General features: G+C 34.7%; 1 protein-coding gene across 2 annotated transcripts in view; it reads right to left on the minus strand.

Annotated features, from left to right (window-relative positions):
* UHRF2 (ubiquitin like with PHD and ring finger domains 2) overlaps positions 1-22,021 on the minus strand; it is a 172,329-nt gene that overhangs the window by 2,840 nt on the left and 147,468 nt on the right. Inside the window, exons 11-15 of one of the 2 annotated variants that reach the window (XM_001365386.5) lie at positions 20,800-20,962; positions 19,545-19,682; positions 7,270-7,390; positions 6,559-6,719; positions 3,006-3,104 (exon numbers count right to left, since the gene is read on the minus strand). In XM_001365386.5, coding sequence (XP_001365423.2) covers positions 3,006-3,104; positions 6,559-6,719; positions 7,270-7,390; positions 19,545-19,682; positions 20,800-20,962 — 682 coding nt within the window. Of the gene's footprint in view, positions 1-3,005; positions 3,105-6,558; positions 6,723-7,269; positions 7,391-19,544; positions 19,683-20,799; positions 20,963-22,021 lie in introns of both variants that reach the window. The other variant, XM_007499557.3, reaches the window with a different exon arrangement.

Consider the following 22,021-nt stretch of genomic DNA (forward strand, 5'->3'; position numbering starts at 1 on the left):
CCTTTTTACTCTATTCTTAACTCCTTAATAGTCTGGCTTCTGACCTTATCATTCAATTGAAACTACTCTCTCTTAAGTTACTAACAATCTCTTAACTGAGAAAGCTACTGGTTTTTTCTGTCTTGGGTCTTTCTAATCTCTCTTCAGCTGGACACCATCCATCACCCTTTTCTCCTTGACATTCTCTCCTACCTCTCCTGGTCCTGCTGATCTGACTGCTCCTTCTGCCTCCTCTGCTGAATCGTAACCCAGGTCACCAGGAATTGTGGCATTCCACAGGCCTCTGTCCTGGTCCCTCTTCAATCAATCAATATTTATTAAGTACCTACTACATGCAGGGTACTGTACTAAGCAATGGAAACACAGAAAGAGGCAAAAGATAGTTTCTGCTCTTGAGTGGCTTACAATCTAATGAGGAGACAAAACACAAACAAATAAACACAAAGCAAGCTATAAATAACATAAATAAGAAATAACTAAAAGGGAAAAAACACTGGAATGAAGAGGAGTTGGGGAAGGCTTTTTGCAGAAGGTGGGATTTTAGTTGGAATTTTAAGTCAAGAAGGTCAGGAATTAGAACGGAGAAGGGAGAATATTCCAGGAATGGAGACAACAAGAATGCCTGGAGCCAAGAGATGGAGTGTCTCGTTTCTGGAATAGCTGGGAGGCCAGTGTCACTGGATCAAAGGTTATTTTTCTCCTCTTCTATACAATTCATTTGATGATCTCATTAACTTTCTTCATATTGACTATAACTTTCATGCTGAAGATACTCAGATCAACTTATATTATTATATTATATATTATTATTATTATATTACTATTATTAATATCTGTTGACCTTCATTCAGACTCTCATCTCTTCCCAACTGTCTATCGGACACCATGAATTGGAAGTCTCATGGACATCTTAAAATCAAAACTCCAAAACTGAACTCATCTTTCCCTACGGATCCTTCCCATTTTCAAATTTCTCTCTCACTGCCAAAGGTACCGCCATTCTCTTAGTTATCCATTCTTCCAACCTAGGGGCCATTCTTTACTACTTATTTCTTGTTTCGATCTGTTGCCAAGGCTATCTATCCTATCTATCAATTCTATCTTTGTAACAGTTCTTGAAAACATCCGCTTTTCTCTTTTGACACTGCCATCAGGTGAAGGCCTTTATTACCTCATTCTAGACGAAGACAAGAATTTACTCATTGATCTTCCTGCCCTATGTCTTTCCCTATTTCATTCTATCCTCTACTCAGCTCAAAATGATCTTCCCAAAGTATAGTCTGATTATGTCAACCCTCTTCTTCTATCTCACTCAGTAAACTCGAATGGCTCCCTATCATTTCTAGGTGAAAAATAAGATACTCTGGAGTTAAAAGCCCTTCATAACCTAGACTCTCTACCTTTGTAATTTTTGATTTAGTGACACTCTTTGCTATTCCCTTACAAAAGACACTCTATCTACTGATTCTGGGTATTTTCTTTGGCAGCATCCCCATAATGGAAAACTGCCTCCTGTGTATTCTGTGGCATCCTTCAAGTTCCAACTACAATTTCATCTAGAGGAAGTCTTTTCTGATACTTATTTGAATGTCTGGGATGATTATTGCCAATAAATCCTTAGTATAGCCCATATGTAGAAATTTAATAAATATTTGCTTTTTCCTTCACCATTAGATTGTGATTCCTCTTACATACAGCAGGGGTTGTCTTTTGCCTCTCTTTTTATCTACAGTGCTTGTAGCACTGAAATGAAGGAAAAGGCCTCTCTGCATGTTATGATATGGCCCTTATATACTCACTTGTTTTGTCTTGGATACTTAAGCTTTTCAGAAACATGTTATTACTTGAAAATATTCTAGTAACAAGAATAAAATGACTTGCATATTAGTTTTAAAAAGTTAGCCAGTCAAGTATTTATTAAGATATTTTTTGGCTGACAACCCCAGACTTTCTCTGCAATGCCCCTACATTGCCTATCTTATATGCTTCCCTTTCCCTGCATTATTCATCCCCCTCATGGGGTTCCCTTTTGGGTGTTTTCTTTCTCCATTAGAATATAAGCTCCTTGATGGCAAGGAATGTCATTATTTTTGCTTATATCTGTAAGGCAAGTGTTCAGCACAATCTGGTATAGAGTAAATACTTAAAGCTTTTTATATTTTATTTTTCACCTTTACCTTCTGTCCTAGTAACAACTCTAAGACTGAAGGAAAATGGTGAGGAAAATGGGGTTAAGTGACTTACCTAGGGTCACACCCACCAGCTATTAAATGTCAGAGGCCAGATTTGAACCTAGTTCTTCCTGATTCCAGGCCTGGTCTCTTCACTGTGCATCTACTGCCCCTAACAATGCTACTTGACTTTACTCTTTTCAAGTTTATCTTTTTATATTGTAACAATTAAACCATTGAATGAAAAATTTGGGGAAAATATATTTCTCTCCATACATAACTATATCCACATCTAGCTATGAGCAACTTGGTATATAAAATTTTCTCTGATTTAAAGACTTGAGATAACATATATAATGAAGTATAATATTTCATATGTATTTTAGACCCCTTCAAAAGAAATCAGTTTGTCCTGTATATAGGCATTCAGAATAGAATAATGGAGTCGATCTGGTGTATAGATCATGCTTATAAAACAATTCTAGATAGCCTTTCTCTTAATACAGATGTACCCAAAGTTTTGCTAGTTTTAAGTTTTTTGAAGAAGCAATTTTAAAGTTTCGAACTAGTAAGCCTTTTCACACACTCCATACTAGGTAGAAAATTGAAAATCAGTTCTTTATTTGTTAGCTGAGTAAAAACAGCAAGCTTCTACTAGCAAATGCAATCACACTCAACATAGAGAGACCAGAAAAACACTTCATCAGTTAATTGTTCTGCTTCAAATAAAAGATGTTGTTCCTAATTCTCCCCATAAAACAGAAAAACAGATCAGTGTCTAGGGCTCTTACAGCAGAAAAAATTCAGTAAGCCCATGCTATCAAGCAGACTTACTTTACAGACATTGTGGAGGCACTCTGTTGTCACTGGCTGGTAGACCAACTCCTGGCAGCAGACACACATAAAGGACTGTTCCAGTATTTTCAGAAAATTCTAGAATAAGAGGCAAGGGTAGAAGAGTTGGCATTTTAGTTTAGTTTCAAAATAAAACTTTGAATGAAAAAAAAGTCCCCATCTATAGCTAAAATTTTCTATGAGGTGAATTGTCAAGTGGTATTTCTAATTTCCTGATTCACATGTATATTTCAATAGCAGCTAAAGAAAAATCTGCAGTTTAACACCTAAGGCAGCCATATAGATGGAAATCCTGGCTTTATAGACACTGCTGCCATTCCCAAGTATCTTCAGATATTTACACACTGGCCTTCCATTTTTTGGGATGAAGCTTAGCTGGAGTTACATGTCAATTTTGGCATTTTATGTTAACCTTTTGTAAGAAGTCTTGGATTGTTGTTTTGATTCTTTCTATTGTTCCTACTCTGTAAACAATGTTGGGTAGCTGAAATGTCCCTGGCATACCTCAATAGCCAATAGCCAATGTATAAGAATAGGGTGTCTTTCCACCTGATAAAGATTCTTTATAGGCAAAAGACAGAAATTCAAAGAGTTTACAACTAGTGCTGGATTTGATAAAGCAAAGCTAATTTTCTGAGGAAGATTTGCAAGTATAATCTCTGCTTATTTATTAGGAAGAAAAGGTGCTATTGAAAAGACTATTTAAGATCATGCCCCAGAATTTCAACCTTAAAGAGAAGCTATTGAATTGTTTCATGTGGCTTGAAACATTTTTTATCTATAGAAAAACCTTTTAAGGCCCTGGAATTAAGAATTGTTACCAAATAATGACTTCCCCCCCTAAAAATATTAGCTTCATTTCAGAACTTTAGAAATGTTAAAAGAGATATTGTAGCATCTGCAGAATCAAGGGAAAACAGGAGCTTATATTTGTCAAATAATCTCTTATTATAGAGACTTTCACACACATTATCTCATTTGGGTCTCAATAAACCTGGTGATATAGATAGTGAAAGTGTGCATAATCACACCTGCTTTACAGATGAGTTAAAAAAAAAAAGGGTCAGAGAGAGGTGACTTGCCCATGGTCACACACTACTAAATAATGGGGTCAAGACTTCAAATCAAATTCTTATAACTCTCAAAAATTCTAGTGCTTTTTCTATACTATACAATGGAATTGGTACTTCATCTCTTAACTGGAATAATTTGCCTGATACATTTTAAAGGGAGGTGGAAAGGGAGAAAACTAAAAGGAAACGAAGGGCTTTTTATTTTGCTTTAAAAAGGGAGGAAGTAGCTGTGTGTATCTGAAAGAGTGGTATAGGAAGAATGAGTTATTACACAACTGCAAGGCTGATTTAGCTTTTAACTTTGGTAGATGGGGAGTATTATATTTGTTCCCTTACATTTCTGGATAAACTATAACTTATTAAAAATTCTAATTTAGTTACAGGACAGAGAGCAAAGATAATATCAAAAAGTAGTGCATTTAATAATTTTAGGACACTCACAACTGAAATCATGGTGCAATGGAAAGGAACAACAGGTTTAGAGTCAAAGGAACTGAATCTGAATCCTGGCCTTACTATTTACCCTATAAGTCACTCTCCTGTTCTCCAACCCATTTCATTTCATTACTAAAATGTACAATTAGGACAAGATGATTTCCAAAACTTCTTCCAAATCTCAATCAATCATCCCATCACCCTAGGAAAAGAATAGGGAAAGCATCCTTCTCTTTCACCTTTCTTAATTTCCCTTTACATAATCAGTAGCTGAGAACAGGAGAAACAGAAGAGAAGTCTATATTGCCATTGGCTTTACAGCTTTGCAGATTTATCATATTTTAGAGCTAAAAGGGAAAATTCAATACAAAACATATTTAAATGTTTACTATATATTAAGACACTGTGATCATAAATGTAAAAGGCCTTAAAGATCATCTAGTCTAGCACCGGTGCACCTTTTAGAGATCACATACCCAAACTGAATCTTTGAGCTGCCTATGAGCAGCATACACCCCCCCACCCCCACCCCCACATTACTGTGGAGAGGGGAGGGAGGAAGTCCTTGCCTTGGGCTGCTGGGCAGAGAGATGGGGCATGTGAAAAATGTTCTCAAGCCAGTTGAAGAGGAGGAGGAGGGGAGCAGCACCCTCCATGCTGCTGGGCATGTGTTCCATTACTTTGCCAACACAGATCTAGTCAAACCCATTAGTTTTAATAGCACAAAGACTGAGGCTAAGAGAAGGAAATAAATTGGTTCAAATCTCTCAACTTCTAAGTGGTAGAGCTATACGCAGGCCTCTGAACCACTGTAGGCTGAGCTCCTTTGCTTTCCTGTGCACATAAACATTATGCCCCAATAAGAATAAAGATGTACTTATAGGATCCTTCCTTAACAATAATCTAAAATACCTGAAATCCTAACATCTATATTTTATGTTTCTTTTCACTAAACTATCCTGCAATGGAATCTATATAGCATTAGCAGAAATGACAACTTTATGGTTTAGTAAATGAAGATATGATAATAACAACGTACATTTCTAGGGAGGGCAGGTAGGTGGTATTGTGGATAGAGTGCTGGGCCTGGGGTCAGGAATTTTCATTTTCTTGAGTTCAAGTTTGGCCTCAGACACTTACTGGCTGTGTGACCCCAGGCAAGTCACTTAACCCTGTTTGCCTCAGTTCCATCATTTGCAAAATGAGTTGGAGAAGGAAATGGAAAATCACTTCAGTATCATTGCCAAGATAACCCCAAAAGGGGTGTCATAAAGACATGACAGAAACCACCACCACACATTTCTAGGAAATAAGTTTTATGAAGTGTTTTCTCTTACAAACTACCTTGTAAAGAAATTAGGAGAGTAAAATTATTTTTAATGCAATTTTACTGATGAGAAAACTTCAAGATTAGGGAGTTTAAGTGACTTGCCCAGGGTAATGTAGTTTATATGTTTGACTACTAATATTTTAATCCAGATTTCATTCTTCAAATTCAATGCCCTACCACACTACATTGCTTCATCTTAAAAAATGTATGGAAATATTTTCAAAGTATGTTTACATGTATGATGTTTATTTCTACAAGTTGTACATTTGGGTTTTCTAAACTGTACCAGTTGCATAAATAAATAAAAATCTGAGAACAGTATAATTTAGTTAGGATAAGAGACATTTTCCTGAGCTTTAGAAGAATTTATAAATCTATTAAAAACTTAGTCATTAAGATTTCTTGCCAATAAACAGCTACCTATAGCAAATTGCTAGTTAAAAAAAAAATTCATGGAGTAATTTCCAAAATTCCAATAGTCAAGGTAAAAACAAACCTTATATTTGGTCATTATCACCAAACATAACACAAGCAATTGCATTTTCTACATCTTAATGCGCTGTCTTTGGTGAATGAAAAGCAAGAGGATAGTCCTTGGACTATCTGTAAGAAATGAAAAGCACCACACACCCCAAAAAGGAAATGTGTATTTTTGTCATTCTTAACAATGTAATTTAATGGAATTTGAACATACTGGTCCTTCCTTCAGAGATGCAAGTACTTCATCCCATAGCTTCTGGTTTGGACAGTCTTGTCTGATCAGATTCTGCTGTTGTGTGGTCAGCTGGAAAGCCTCGCCTTTCTCTCCATCTGTCATTCTTCTGATTTTAGAGGCACTCCCAGACTCACCTTGACCTACTGAAAAATAATGTTGGTAGAAATATCAGCATGACTGGTCCAAACAGCACCACAATGCAAAAGTAGAGTAAATATCAAGTGTTTCATTTGTGAAACAAAGTGTAATTATGTCAATAACTGTATTTTACCTTGAGCAATAATACAGTTTCAGATAAAGGTCAATTATATGAACTAAAAAAAAAAAGGAAAGATTCATGGGATTTACAATTGGCAATGTTTTGCAAGGTCTGTCTAAAGCTCTCATTTTATTTAAAAGGGAAATGAGTACCAGTGGAGTTAAGTCCAAAGTCATGAAATTAGTAGCAGGGGCATTTTCTTTCTTATTTTCTTGTGCCTATTAACCATATACCATTATACAATACTTGTATTTTAAATCATTTTCACAATAAAAATAAATATAAACAAAGGAAAAAATAATTATTTTGATATTATACATTCAGCCTAAAGAGAAAGTAATACCCTTCCCTCAATTTCTCAATAGTCAAAATTGTGTTCTTCCTAGTTTACATTACAAACTGTTTTATGAAACATTCAGCCAATGACATACCATCAATTGACCTTTTCTGTTTTTCACTATTTCGTTTGCTTGGCCCCTTCTTCACAGGTGGTTTTTTGATGTTATCTTTCTTTTCTTTACTTGCCATGGCTTCTTCATAGCCTGGTGGATACTAAAAGAGAATACAACTGAGATTTAAACATAATCTTTAAAAAATAGGATCATGAATTTTGGAAGGGAACTAATAAAGAGAAAACAAGAGATTAGGAGAAAGGCTAAATAATCTCATATTAAAAGACTTCAAAGGAAGTATTTACCTAAAACTTTAAAGAATTTAAAGAAAAGCAGGACGATAACAAAGTCTCTAATTTTGTTTGAAATGAACATGTAATTGTAAAGAGGAAACAAAGTAAATATGTCCTAATCCATAGTCCATGCATCTCTAAAGGTAGTTAGAATTTAGAGACTGAGGGGCCATTTAATGTTGCAGTATTGTTACAAGAGGGAAGATATGTTAAGAAGAATGGAATTGAACATTTTGGAGGGATGTCAGGAGGAAAGAAGGCAGTCTAAAAAAATAAAAGCCCATTGAATACAGATTACTAATGGTATCAGGACAAATATTTGACACAAAGGGCAAAAATATATACAACTTTTTATTACATATTGATAGAAGTCTTGAAAATCAATCTGATGGGATTTAAGCTTGAGTTGTCTCAGTCACATTATCTCTCTTATTCACCATGATAACTAAATTAAATTGGAATGCTATTAAAAGTCTCAAATTTTACCAACAATACTTTAGGGGATAAAATAGAAATTGAAAGAACACAGTAACCACCATCTGAAATATTTTCCCAAATGAAAACTCCCAGGAATATTATAGTCAAATTTCAGGGCTCCAAGGTCAAAGAGAAAGTACTTCAAGAAGTCAGAAAGAAACTATGAGAATCAAGAGAAGCATACAAAGGTAAACATGAAAGAGAAACCATAAGAGATTCAATAAGGTTAAAGTATGCACATTCCTATATGGAAGGATGACATTTTTCTAAGAACTCAGTATTAGGACAGTTAGGAGGAGTATACATAGACAGAGGGTACAAATGAGAGTTGATTATACTGGAATGGTAAGAAAAAGAAATGAAGAGGTCAGAAAAGGGGATGCACTGAAAGAAGGGAGAAGGGAAATGAAGAATGGGGGAAATTATTTCATATAAAAGAGAAATACAGCGAAGATTTTTTACAGTGGAGGGGAAAATGGGCAGGTGAGGGAGTTAAGCAGGCAATACTTTAACTTCACATACATCTAAATTGATTCAAAAAGGGAAAAAAATTATATATATATATGTATATATATATACATATATGTATATATATACATATATGTATATATATATATATATATATATATATATATATATATATATATATATATATATATATATATATATATATATATATATATATATATATATATATATATATATATATATATATATATATATATATATATGAAATCAATCAGTAATAGAATTCTATCTTACCCAACAGGGAAGCAGGAGTGGAAGGGGAGAAGAAAAAGTGGCAAGGGGAAGGGCCGTTAGAAGAAGACAGTGGTTAGAAGCAAAATAGATTTGGGAGGGAGGGAGGGAGGGAGGGAGGAAGGGAGGGAGAGAGAGAGAGAGAGACACAGAGAGAGACAGAGAGAGAGAGACAGAGACAAGAAAATAGGATGAAGGGAAATGTATAGGTAGTATCATAACTGTGAATGGGATGAACATATCCATAAAATGGAAGTGGATAGCAGAATGGATTAGAAACCAGAATCCAGTAATATATTGCTTATAAGAAACACACTTGAAACAGTGATACAGAGAATTAAAATAAAGGACTAGAGCAAAATCTATTATGTATCAGCTCAAATTAAAAAAAGCAAGGGTAGCAATCATAACCACAGACAAAAGTAAAAAGCATCTTAATTAAAAGAGATAGAGAGAAAATAAATTTTGCTAAAAGGAATTACATATAATGAAGTAATATTAATACTAAATACATATGCACCAAATGGTATAGCATCCATGTTCATAAAGAAAAATTTAAATGAATTAAAAGAAATAAGATAGTAAAATTAGACTATGGGGGGATCTCAATTTCCCCCTACCAATCAGAGATAGATAAAAATCTCACCCAAATAAATAAGAAAGAAATCAAGATTAATAGAATTTTTTAAATAGATATAATAATAGAACTTTGGAGAAAACTGAATGAGAATAGAAAGGAACATCCTTTTGTTTTCCTGAATATATGACATCTTCACAAAACTTGACCACACATCAGAGTATAAAAACTTCATAATCAAATGCAGAAAGCACAAATATTCAACACACTTTCCAGACCATAATGAAATAAAATTATATTTAATAGAGCTTTGAAAGCACAAAATAAAAATTAATTGAAAACTAAATAGTCTAATCCTAAAGAATGAATGAGTCAAAGAACAAGTTAGAGAAACAATAATTTCATTAAAGAGAATGACGGGCAGCTAGGTCACGCAGTGGACAGAAAAGCAATCCTGGAGACTGGAAGGTCCCAGGTTCAAATATGGCCATAGACGCTTCTGAGTTCTGTGACCATGGGCAAGTCACTTAATCCCAATTGCCTAACCTTTACCACTCTTCAGTACTGGGAACTGATACTTAGAATTGATGCTAAGACAGAAGTAAGGAGAAAAAAAAAAGAATGACAACAATGAGACAATATTTTAAAATCTGTGAGATGCAGCCAAATCAGTACTTAGGGGAAAATTTATAACTCTAAATACATACATCAATAAAAGAGAGAACAAACAGATTAATGAATTGGGCAGGAAACTAAAAAAAACCTGGAAAATGAACAAATTAAAAATCTCTAACTAAACACCAAAATGGAAATCCTGAAAATCAAAGGAGGAATTAATATTAATGAATGCAGAACTCATGAATAAAACTAGGAGCTGGCCTTGTTAAAAAACAAAACAGTAAAACAGATAAGCCATTGGTTATTGTAATTTAAATAAAAGGAAAAAAGAAAACCAAATTACCAGCATAAAAAAATGAAAAAGAATAATTCATTACCAAATAAAGAGGAAATGAAAGCAACTATCAGGAGTTACTTTGTCCAATTTTATTACAGTAAAACTGACAACATAAGTAAAATAAATCAATATCCTCAAAAATATAAATTGCCCAGATTAACAGAAGAGGAAATAGAATACTTAAGTAACCATATCTTATTAAAAGAAACTAAACAAGTCAATATGTTCTTTAAGAAAAAGTCATCAAGACCAGATGAATTTACAAGCGAATTCTACTAAACATTTAAGGAACAATTAATCCTAATAATATATGAATTATTTGAAAGAATAGGTAAAGGAATTCTACCAAATTTATTAACCAAATATATTTTTGATACTAGGTAGAGCAAACACATACAAATAAAACTATAGACCATTTTCCTTAATGAATACTGATGCAAAAGTTTAAATAAAATGCTAGCAAGGAGATTATAGCAATATATCACAAAGATCATCTGCACTATGACTATGTGGATTTATACCAGGAAAGCAGGACTGATTCAATATTAGGAAAACGATCAGTATAATTGACTATATCAATAATAATGAGAACAACAAAGACTTTCACATATTTTGACACCTATTTCTATTAAGAACACTGGAAAGCATAGGAATTAGTGGGATCTCTTTTAAAATAAGTTGTATCTATCTAAAAGAAAAGGCAAGCATTATCTATAATGGGGATAAACTTGAGACCTTCCCTATAAGATCCCTATAAGAGTGAAATAAAGATATCTATCATTACCAGTATTAATTCAGAATTGTACTAGAAATGCTAGCTATAGCAATTGGACAAGAAATAGAAAAATAGGCAATGAAGAAATAAAACTATCATTGTTGGCAAATAATATGATGGTATAAAAGAAACCTAGAGAATCAACTAAAAAAGTACTTGAAATGATGACGTTAGCAAAGTTGTAGGACATAAAATACATCTACATAAATCATCAGCATTTCTATATACTAACAAAATCCAGCAAGAAATAAAGATAAAATTCCATTTAAAATAACCATAGACAATATAAAATACTTAGGCGTCTACTTGCTAAGGCAAACTTGGGGATTATATGATTACAAAACACTTGACAGAAATAAAGACAGATTTTAACAAGCGGAGAAATATTAATTGCTCAGGAAGGTGGTGTGAATATAATAAAAATGACAATTCTAATGTAAATTAGTTAACTTATTCAGTGTTGTAACAATCAAACTATCAAACAATTATTTTATGGAGCTTGAAAAGTTAGTAAGAAATTCAACTGGAGAAAGAAAAGATAAAAAAATTAAGAGGTCAGTGGAGAAAAAAGGTGAAGGAAGATGGCTTATCAGTTCCAGATTTCAAAATACATTACAATGCACTAATCATAAAAAACAATCTGATATGGCTTAATGGTGGCTTAAAGGAATAGATTAGGTATATAATATACAGAAGTAAATGAACACAATAATCTAGTGTTTGATAAAACCAAAGATCCACACTTTGGGGATAAAAACTCAACAGGTGACAAAAATTCCTGAGAAAACCAGAAGGCAGTTTGGCAGAAATTAGGTAGAGGACAGCACCTCAAAAATTACACCAAGATAGGGTTAAAATGTATAAATGACTTGGGCATAAAGGATGATACAATAATTAGGGAAGCCTGGAAAAAACATATTTGCCAAATCTATAGATATGGGAAGAGTTTATGAGCAAATAAGAGATAGAACAGAAGTAAAATAGATAATTTTGATCACATGATAAAAAGTTTTTGTACTAACAAAACTAATGTAGGCAAAATTAGAAGCAAAACAGGAAAATTGGGGAAAGCATTTTACAAGTTTCTCTGATAAAGGCATTTCTCAAATATATAGGAAGGGGAATAGAGAGGAATAACATATATAGGGAACTGAATAAGATTTATACAAAGGCCATTTCCTAGTGGATAAATGGTGGCATTTTTCAGAAGAAGAAATGAAAACTATCCAGTCACATTAAAAAAAATGCTTTCCACCTCTAAAGAGAGAACGTAGGAACTCTGAATGCAGATTGGTGTGTGTGTGTGTGTGTGTGTGTGTGTGTGTGTGTGTGTGTGTGTGTGTGTGTGCTGTAATGCATGGGGAAATGGAGCCACCCATTATGTTTACTTTGAGGCTAGAGACTTGAGAGAGATGGAATGGAACAAGAAGGTAGAGGGGGCCGGGGCAGTAGATTGTTTCTCCCCTCTCTTTCTTTTGTAAAACCAGCACTAGTTGTCTTCAGAATTACAGAATATATCCCCTCAGAGACTGGGTTGAATGTAAAGTCAAGGACTGAAACTGATTTCTTCTTCCTTGAGGAGATAGTATAGCTCTCCTCGCCAAGCTTCAGGTCTCTCTCCCTGGACATTATGAGACAGGCATTTGATCTAAGGAATAATTATTTATTCTAAAGGGACACACACAATATAGGGTAAATAAGATTGTTGGATAAGGAAGTGGGAAGCGGAAAATAGGAGATCTCTAAGGTTACTGACACCCCCTCCCCAAATCCTGAAGGGTCAGGCTGCTTGCCTGACCCTCCTAAGTCAGACTTCTATCTACCCTGTTTGTAGTATGAAGTTCAAGGACAAACTTCAGGGGAGAGAGAGGAAAGTCTTCTTTGGATGGATGGCTTCATAATAAAAGTACTATCTACTCTTTTTCTCATCAGCTGGATCCAAGGGGTTTGAGTTCACAGAAAGATGGTCAAAATGCTCAGGAGGTCTTCCTGCTTCAGAGATTTCTCTTAGACCAACCACCCTTGAGAAGTTCTCAAATAGAAATGCAGTAACTGCTTTGAATCTTCTCAGCTCTTCTGTTCCTTCCTGGAATTCTCTGACTTCCTTGCTGCTCCCCTGTTTGGGTTGCTTTTCTGGCATGCAGAGTCTTTCTTTCTTACAATTCCTCCTTTTGGTTTTTGCAAATTTGTCACCATGACAGTTTGCATTGACTTTGAATGCCTTGTGTTCACTATTCTCTCTAATCTTCTATTTATCTATATGTTATTCCTCTCTATTCCCCTTCCAAAATAAAAAATTTCTTAACCCTTAACTATGTCCTTATTCTTAACTTATTGTAGCTAATTAACCTATGCTATGATAGGGTTTCAGGAAAGAGTTTCAGGTTAAGTGTGTTGATAACAAAAGTTGATACAATGAAATAACTTTGGTTCTAGAATTAACAATATATTTGAAAGATGCAATATTGATTAACTCTCTAGGAACAATATCTTTTTAACCCCCCCTCCCCCATTGGAATAGGTTTATTTAGTCAATTTAGAACATTATTCCTTGGTCACAATAATCACATTATTTCCCTCCGGTCCCTCCACCCACCCTTCCTGCAGCCAATGCGCAATTTCTTTGGGTATTACTTGTGTCCTTAATCAGAACCTATTTCCATGTTGTTGACTTTGCACTAGGATGTTCATTTAGAGTCTACATCCCCAATCATATCTCCTTCAACCCATGTATTTAAGCAGTTGTATTTATTCTGTGCCTCTACTCCCACAGTGTTTCCTCTGAATGTGGATAGTGGTATTTCTCTTAAGCTCCTCCAAGTTGTTCAGGATCACAGCACTGCCACTAATGGAGAAGTCCATTATGTTCGATTGTACCACAGTGTCTCTGTGTACAATGTTTTCCTGGTTTTGCTCCTCTAACTCTGCATCAATTCCAGTTCACATGGAATTCCTCCAGTTCATCATTCCTTTGAACACAATAGTATTCCATCATCAACATATACCACAATTTGTTCAGCCATTCCCCAATGGAGGGGCAGCCCCTCATTTTCCAGTTTTTTTGCCACCACAAAGAACACAGCTATGAATATTCTTGTACAAGTCTTTTTCCTTATTATCTCTTTGGGGTACAAACCCAGCAGTGCTATGGCTGGATCAAAGGGCAGACAGTCTTTTATCACCCTTTGGGCATAGTTCCAAATTGCCCTCCAGAATGGCTGGATCAGTTCACAACTCCACCAGCAATGAATTAATGTCCCAACTTTGCCACATCCCCTCCAGCATTCATTACTTTCCTTTGCTGTTATGTTAGCTAATCTGCTAGGTGTGAGGTGATACCTCAGAGTTGTTTTGATTTGCATCTCTCTGATTATAAGAGATTTAGAAAACTTTTTCATGTACTTATTCATAGTTTTGATTTCTTTAACTGAAAATTGCCTATTCATGTACCTTGCCCATTTATCAATTGGAGAATGGCTTGATTTTTTGTACAACTGATTTAGCTCTTTATAAATTTGAGTAATTTGACCTTTGTCAGAGGTTTTTGTAATGAAGATGGTTTCCCAATTTTTTGCTTCCCTTCTAATTTTGGATGCATTAGTTGTTTGTACAAAAACTTTTAAATTTGACATAATTAAAATTATTGATTTGACATTGTGCTTTTTTCTAGCTCATGCTTGGTTTTAAAGTCTTTCCTTTCCCAAAGATCTGACAAGTATGCTATTCTGTGTTCGCCTAATTTGCTTATAGTTTCCTTCTTCATATTCAGGTCATCCACTCATTCTGAGTTTACCTTGGTGTACGGTGTGAGATATTGATCTCTCCCATACTGTCTTCCAATTTTCCCAGCAGTTTTTATCAAATAGTGGGTTTTCGTCCCCCAAACTGGGATCTTTGGGCTTATCATAGATTGCCTTGTTGAGGTAATTTATCCCAAGTCTATTCCACTGATCCTCTTATCTGTCTCTTAGCCAGTACTAAATTGTTTTGATAACCACTGCTTTATAGTATAGTTTGAGATCTGGGACTGCAAGTCCTCCTTCCTTTGCATTTTTTTTTTCATGATTTCCCTGGATATCCTTTATCCTTTGTTCTTCCAAATGAACTTTGTTATGGTTTTTTCTAATTCAGTAAAAAAGTGTTTTTGTAGTTCAATGGGTATGGCACAAAATAAGTAAATTAATTTGGGTAGAATGGTCATTTTTATTATGTTAGCTCATCCTACCCATGAGCAATCAATGTTTTTCCAATTGTTTAGATCTAGTTTTAATTGTGTGGAGAGTGTTTTATAGTTGTATTCGTATAGTTCCTGTGTTTGTCTCGGCAGATAGATTCCTAAATATTTTATTTTGTCTAGGGTGATTTTAAATGGAATTTCTCTTTCTAATTCTTGCTGCTGAGATGTGTTGGAGATATATAGAAATGCTGATGACTTATGCAGGTTTATTTTGTATCCTGCAACTTTGCTAAAGTTGTTGATTGTTTCGACTAGCTTTTTGGTTGACTCACTAGGATTCTTTAAGTAAACCATCTTATAATCTGCAAAGAGTGATAGCTTGGTCTCCTCATTGCCAATTTTAATACCTTCAATTTCTTTTTCTTCTCTAATTGCTACTGCTAGTGTTTCTAGTACAATGTTAAATAATAGAGTCAGTGATAATGGGCATCCTTGTTTCACTCCTGATCTTATTGGGAAGGCTTCTAGTTTATCCCCATTGCAGATGATGTTTGCTGATGATTTTAGATATATACTGTTTATTATTTTTAGGAAAGACCCTTCTATTCCTAGACTTTCTAGTGTTTTCAATAGGAATGGGTGTTGTATTTTATCAAAGGCTTTTTCTGCATCTATTGAGATAATCATGTGATTTTTGTCAGCTTTCTTGTTAATATGGTCAATTATGCGGATGGTTTTCCTAATATTGAAACATCTTTGCATTTCTAGGAACAATATCTTAAGGAATTATAACCCCTGAAATTTTTTAGACTCTTTACATATCTTATGTTTTCTTAAGTTTTCTATTACTTATGAGATTTAAAATCTTATGAGATTTTTACATATGTATGTTAGGTTAGTATTTTTGTTTCCCTGTGTTTAGCTCTCTAGGTCATTTGAACTTCCCTTTTCCACAATGACTATCTCTTTCCCTAATTTAAGAAGAGTCAGGAATGTCAGTTCATTCCTGTACTATGTTAGTATGTTAGTGCTCTTAATATACATTATATACATGTCTGCCTACTATACAATCAATATATATGATACATACATATTACATATATACATGAATTCTGCTTTGGAGTCAACCAGACAGAAAACTTTTTGTTTTTCTGTTTGGGTCCTGCAAGAACCTTATTCACATTATTGCATTACCATGGACCTTGCTTATTTATGACAAAGGTCCCCAAATCGGTATGTTTTCATGTTCATGTTCTAGATGTGTACTTATGTATTCTGATTGCTCCTTTTCACATGTTGCTTGTTGATTCTATTTTCTTTTTTCTTCTTATGCAGGGTTCACGTGTAGGTTGCATGTGTATTCTTAGTGTGAAGGTAATATGTATGGTGATTTATCTCACATGATATGCTTTTTTAGATGTTCTTTTCCTATACAATTCATGGGTTACAGTTCTTCCTTGTGTTCCTTTTGTCCATTTGCAGTCTCTGATGTTCTGGAAAGATTTCTCTTCCTCTGTACAGTTCAACCCATCTTGACTGTCATCTCACTTTGTTTGTAGATTTTTCTTTTATAGCAGCATTCATGTGTGTAAGAGTAGTTGCCATTGTGTGAGCGTGTGTAAGATTGATTCAGATTGCGTAAGACTTTTTATGACGTTTATCTTGTTTATTTTATGTGTATGAATGTATGTCATGCTCTTTTTGTAGTGTGATTGGAATTGAGTGGTGGTTGAGATGGAGAGTTAGTAGATATTATTCTTTTTGGATTATGGTCTGTCTCTCTTGCAGTTATTATTTATATTTCAGCATCACTTTCTATGGGACTATACATATGTTGAGTGTCCTCATTCTGGTCACCTTCTCTTTGGGTTTGAACATCTTGTATATGATCTGGAGCATTTTCTGTTTCAGTTTCTTCTGGGCTATTTGGGGAAAAGTGGTATTTGACATGAGAAGCATGGTACCATGGTTCTTTCCCTATAACTTTGATCAAAGTAGGGGTTGTGATCGCAACATGGAATGGTCCATTCCATTTTGGCTCTGTTGCTGTGGTTCTGGTGAAGTTTTTCACATATACCATATCTCCTGGGCTGATGTTGTGTAGTGCAAAGTCTAATGATACTCTTTGCACCATTAATCCTTGGCTTCTCAGTTCTATCAGTCTATCTTATATCTCTGTCAGATAGGTGTATAATTGGCATTCTCCTCCTAGCATGGAAATGCAAGATGGCTTTGTGGTCCTGCCATTCCAGAGAGGTTGTCCAAATAATATTTCATATGGGGATATATGCAGATCTCCTCTGGGCTTCATTCTCAGGTGGAACAGTATATATATTTACTTTTTATTTTATTTTGTGTTTTCTTTTACAAAATTACTAATATGGAAATATTTTGCATGACTTCACTATTATAATCAAAATAAAATTGCTTCCTTCCTCAAGGAGGGGAACAAGTAAGGAAGAAATTTTGGAACTAAAAATTTTGAAATTTATTGATAAAAAAATTTTTACATGCAATTGGAAAATATTCAATGAAATAAAAATCATTTGAAAGAGACATTAGGAGAATTGCCTGGTACCCAGAGACTAGCAAAGTTCTAGTTTGAAGAACAAAAAAGTAGGATAGAAGATGTTTTCTGAAATTGGCTCTGTTCTATAACTTAAAAAAATTAATTACACTGTAGTATATGACAAATGTTTTACCATATCTAAATCCAATTACTATTTTAATTGTTTAAAAAAAACAAAAATAGTATTTCTATAATTTTGTGTCGTACTATCAATCCCGTTAGGGCTAGGGCAATTGGGATTCTGACATGCCCAAGGTCAATAGCTAGGAAGTGACTGAGGCCAGATTTAAACCCAGGTCCTCCTGACTCCAGGCATGACTCTATCCACTGTGGCCTAGCTATCCCCAGTTGAATTCTTAAAAAGAAAATGAATTTGTATTAAAAAATGTATATATTCACCTGCTTGGGTGATCAGATACTTGTCCACAGTCTAGCTTCTACTGATGCAATAAGGGACAGAGCCAAGGAGGAATGACAAGCTGGCCATCCTTACTGAATGCACAACTGCAGATGATGGCAGGCCCAAAGTCAAAATGTACAATAGGGATAGATCAGGGAGAAAGTTTTGGCTGTGTGAGAAGTTGGGGAATGGGTGGGGAAGAAGGGGAGGCATGCTGACCCTCATTCTACCCTGCCATTTACCACACACAAAAAACAAGGTCTTGCGAGTTATCATATAACACAAGAATGAGGAAAGCAAAAAAGCTCTACAGGTCAAGTAGCAAGGAACAGATCCATGGAGAGGAAAAAAGAGATATTAAGGAAATGGGAGTGAGGGAGAAAGCAGACAGACATCTCTGATCATGTCACTTGCCTTCTCCCAGGCATCCTTTTGGACTCCTCCTCTAAGGATGCTTTAGTTACTTTTCTTTCTCTCCTTCAAATTCCCTGAATATATTATTTTCCTCAACACTGAGAACAGCTCACCCTTTATTGGGGGACTTTGCTTCTTTTCCACCAGGCCTTTCCCCACCTTCTTTTAAATTTAATTATTTTAAAATAGTCATTTAAAAGAGGTTGTTTTAAATTATCTCCCTCCATGACACCCCTACCCCTTGTATATGGTATTACATAACACCAACACATTATTGCTTATACATGTGGAGTAATGAAAAATATATTTCCTTATTACCCGTGCTACAAAACACACACACACACACACACACGTACATCCCAAGAAAAATAAATAAAATATGCTTCAACCTGCACTAATACTTTACCAGTTCTCTCTCTCTGGAGGTGGATATCATTTTTCAACATGGACCCTTTGGAATTGTCTTGGATCATTATATTGATCAGAGTAGCTAAAGTCTTTCACAGTTGATCTCTGTTAAAATATTGCTCTTGCTATGTACAGTGTTGCCCCTGGTTCTGTTTATTTCACTTTGCATTGCTTCATATAAATCTTTCCAAGTTTTGTCTGAACTCGTTCCTCTTATCATTTCTTATACCACAATAGTGCTCCATAGCAATCATATAACACAATTTGTTCAGCCATTCCCAAGATTAATAGTCTTAGAACAAATTCCTACTCTTGGGGTACAACCTTTCCCTCTTTGTCCTCTAAGGAATTTTTTCTACCTCTGTACTGAACTCCTTCACAATTTTCCCCTTATGCTCAAAGCCCAAACCACTTCACTTAATCACATTTAGTCCTTAATAATCATGTAAAAGGCATATATATATATATATATATATTTTAAAAAGATAAAGTCTGTAAATAGGTTCTAACCTGAACACTTAGGCGTAGATTCTTTGACCGTTCTATTCCTTCTGCAGTCCAAGGTGCAGGTTCAACATCATCCCTTCGTAGAAGATAGCGCCAAACCAAGAATCCACATTTTCCAATTTCTGGCCAGTATTTCACCACCTAAATCATAAAAGAGCCTAGGACTTTTTATAGTGTTTGCCATAATAGTTGTTCAAATTTAATAAGGGGAAAGGGACTTGCCAAAATCAGTTTTCTCATTTTAGGAGACAGTCATTTTATATAACATATATATACTAACACAAATTCTAAGAGAATAAGGAGAAGAAATTTTGTTTTGTAGAATAAAACTCTTTTACCAAACTGTTTAACTGTTCTTAGCACTATTTTAATATAAAATGTATGTATTCTATCAAATAGATACATTTTTCATATAAAGTGATAAGTATAGTTATGTACAGTTTAATATTATAAAACACTTTACTATTTTAATATAAAATGTATCTATTTTGTTAAAGTAGATATAGTGAATAGTGATGAATATAGTTACATATGGCAGAATATTACACAGATTTACATATTGAAAAAACTTGATTAAAGTCAATTTCCCAAAGATTTTAAAAAACCAAGCACACATACATCAAGCCAAGAATAGATGCCTATTTTTAATTAGGACTATTAAGTACAACTTCAGTTTAGGAAATCTTGGCAAATCTCTAATTTCTTGCACTTCTAGAATGGAAACTACCTGATGTTCATGTTGAAAAGAACAGTACTTCCCCAATCTGAACATGGCAAGTCTCTGTCAAAGACTTTGCCATGCTATCATAATAAAAGTAGTCACATTTATTGTATGCTGGCACTCTATGAAAAATTTCCTCTGCGTAGATTCATCACATTTCTAGAAGTTTCTCAAAGGCATATAAGCAAGTACCCAGAAGAAATGACCTTTTGTTTTTAGATATCCCCTACTGCATCTTTAATCACATTCTGGGGACAGCACCCAAAATACTATTATATAATAATAATAAAGACCTTTAGTCTTCTGTCTTAGAACTGATTCTAAGCATCAGCTCCAAAGCAGAAGAGAGGTTAGAGGTTAAGGGTTAGGAAGTTGGGGTTAAGTGACTTGCCCAGGGTCACACAGCTAGGAAGTTTTGAGGCTGAATTGAACCCAGGTTCTTCCATCTCCTGGTTTGGCTCTTTATCTATGATGGTACTTAGCTGCCCCCAGAATGCTGTTTTAATGAATAAAACAATTTGGTGTTAGAATGAGCACCTTGTAAATTCCATCATATCTGTTGCCTTCCTCAGGAGCATATTTGCTGATCCTCCGTCCTTTTGCACTACGTATCACTCGAACTGGCTTACCGGCTCTCCAATTCTTTGATTCGCCTCCATTTTTATTATCCAATGGAGCATCACAGTTTAGGGCTAATGCCCTAAGAAAAAGATAAAGAAGTTTTCTTCATACCAAACAATCATGCTTCTACCAAGTACATGATGATATCATATCATTAGCCAAGTTAAAAGGTGAATTTTGCCTTACCTGATGGCTTAGATTCTATGATTCCTTCCATATTATTCCAGATATTAGGATTATGCTTTCCCCAACCAGCAGAGAAGACAGAGAAATCAGTTTTCTGATGCCATCCCCAAAGCCAGGGGAGTGGTTCCCAGAGAGCCTGTGGGTTCTTCTGAAAGTAGTAACATCTGTGCCATGTATAATAGAAAACAACTGGAAACACATGGAATTTTTTTCTTAAAATAACTTGTGTTGAGAGAATGGGGAACCTTGGAAAACTAAAGCAAGCAAACCACTTTTCAGTTATGGGATTTTTAAAAAGTTATTATTTGATTGGGGAAAGGGAGATTGCTGGAATAATGTGGAAAGGATTCTGGAAAACCAGATTTATCAAATAAGGCAAAAATGACCTTTCTAAACTTCCTTTCCGCAGTATTCCAGACAATAGAGACTTCTAAAACAATGGTTACTAGAAAAGACTAAAGCCAAGTAAGACTTATTTAAGAACTAAAGAGGTCCTCAGCAAAAGGATGCATTTGAACACATCCAGATGAAAATTAAGAAGCTCAAGATCTTTGGAAGCCTAGTAGATATCGACAATCCATAATATCACAAGGGAAAGGTGGTACATCTTAGGAAAGAAGTATCAGATTAGATGATCAAAACTTCCTTAATAGATTGACTAATTCAGCAAGGAAGCAATGGAGATTCCAGCTTCTAGAAGACTTTTACTAGATAAAGAGTTTAATAGTCTTAAATATAATTAACCAGAGGTTTTTGATGGGCTTTGCTAGTCTACTAATCTGTAAGAATGTCTCCATTTCTTGATTTTAGAGAAAAGATAAAATTAAGAAGACTAAGTTCTAAGGAGGGAAAAGTAGCTCAATTTTCATTAAAAAAAAGTACACATGGAGAAAAAAGGAACATTTATTTTCTTACATAGGAAGCAGTCCAATCTTTCTCAGAATGGAAGATG

This window comes from Monodelphis domestica, chromosome 7 (genome assembly GCF_027887165.1).
Source record: "Monodelphis domestica isolate mMonDom1 chromosome 7, mMonDom1.pri, whole genome shotgun sequence".
NCBI classification, from domain to species: Eukaryota; Metazoa; Chordata; class Mammalia; order Didelphimorphia; family Didelphidae; genus Monodelphis; species Monodelphis domestica.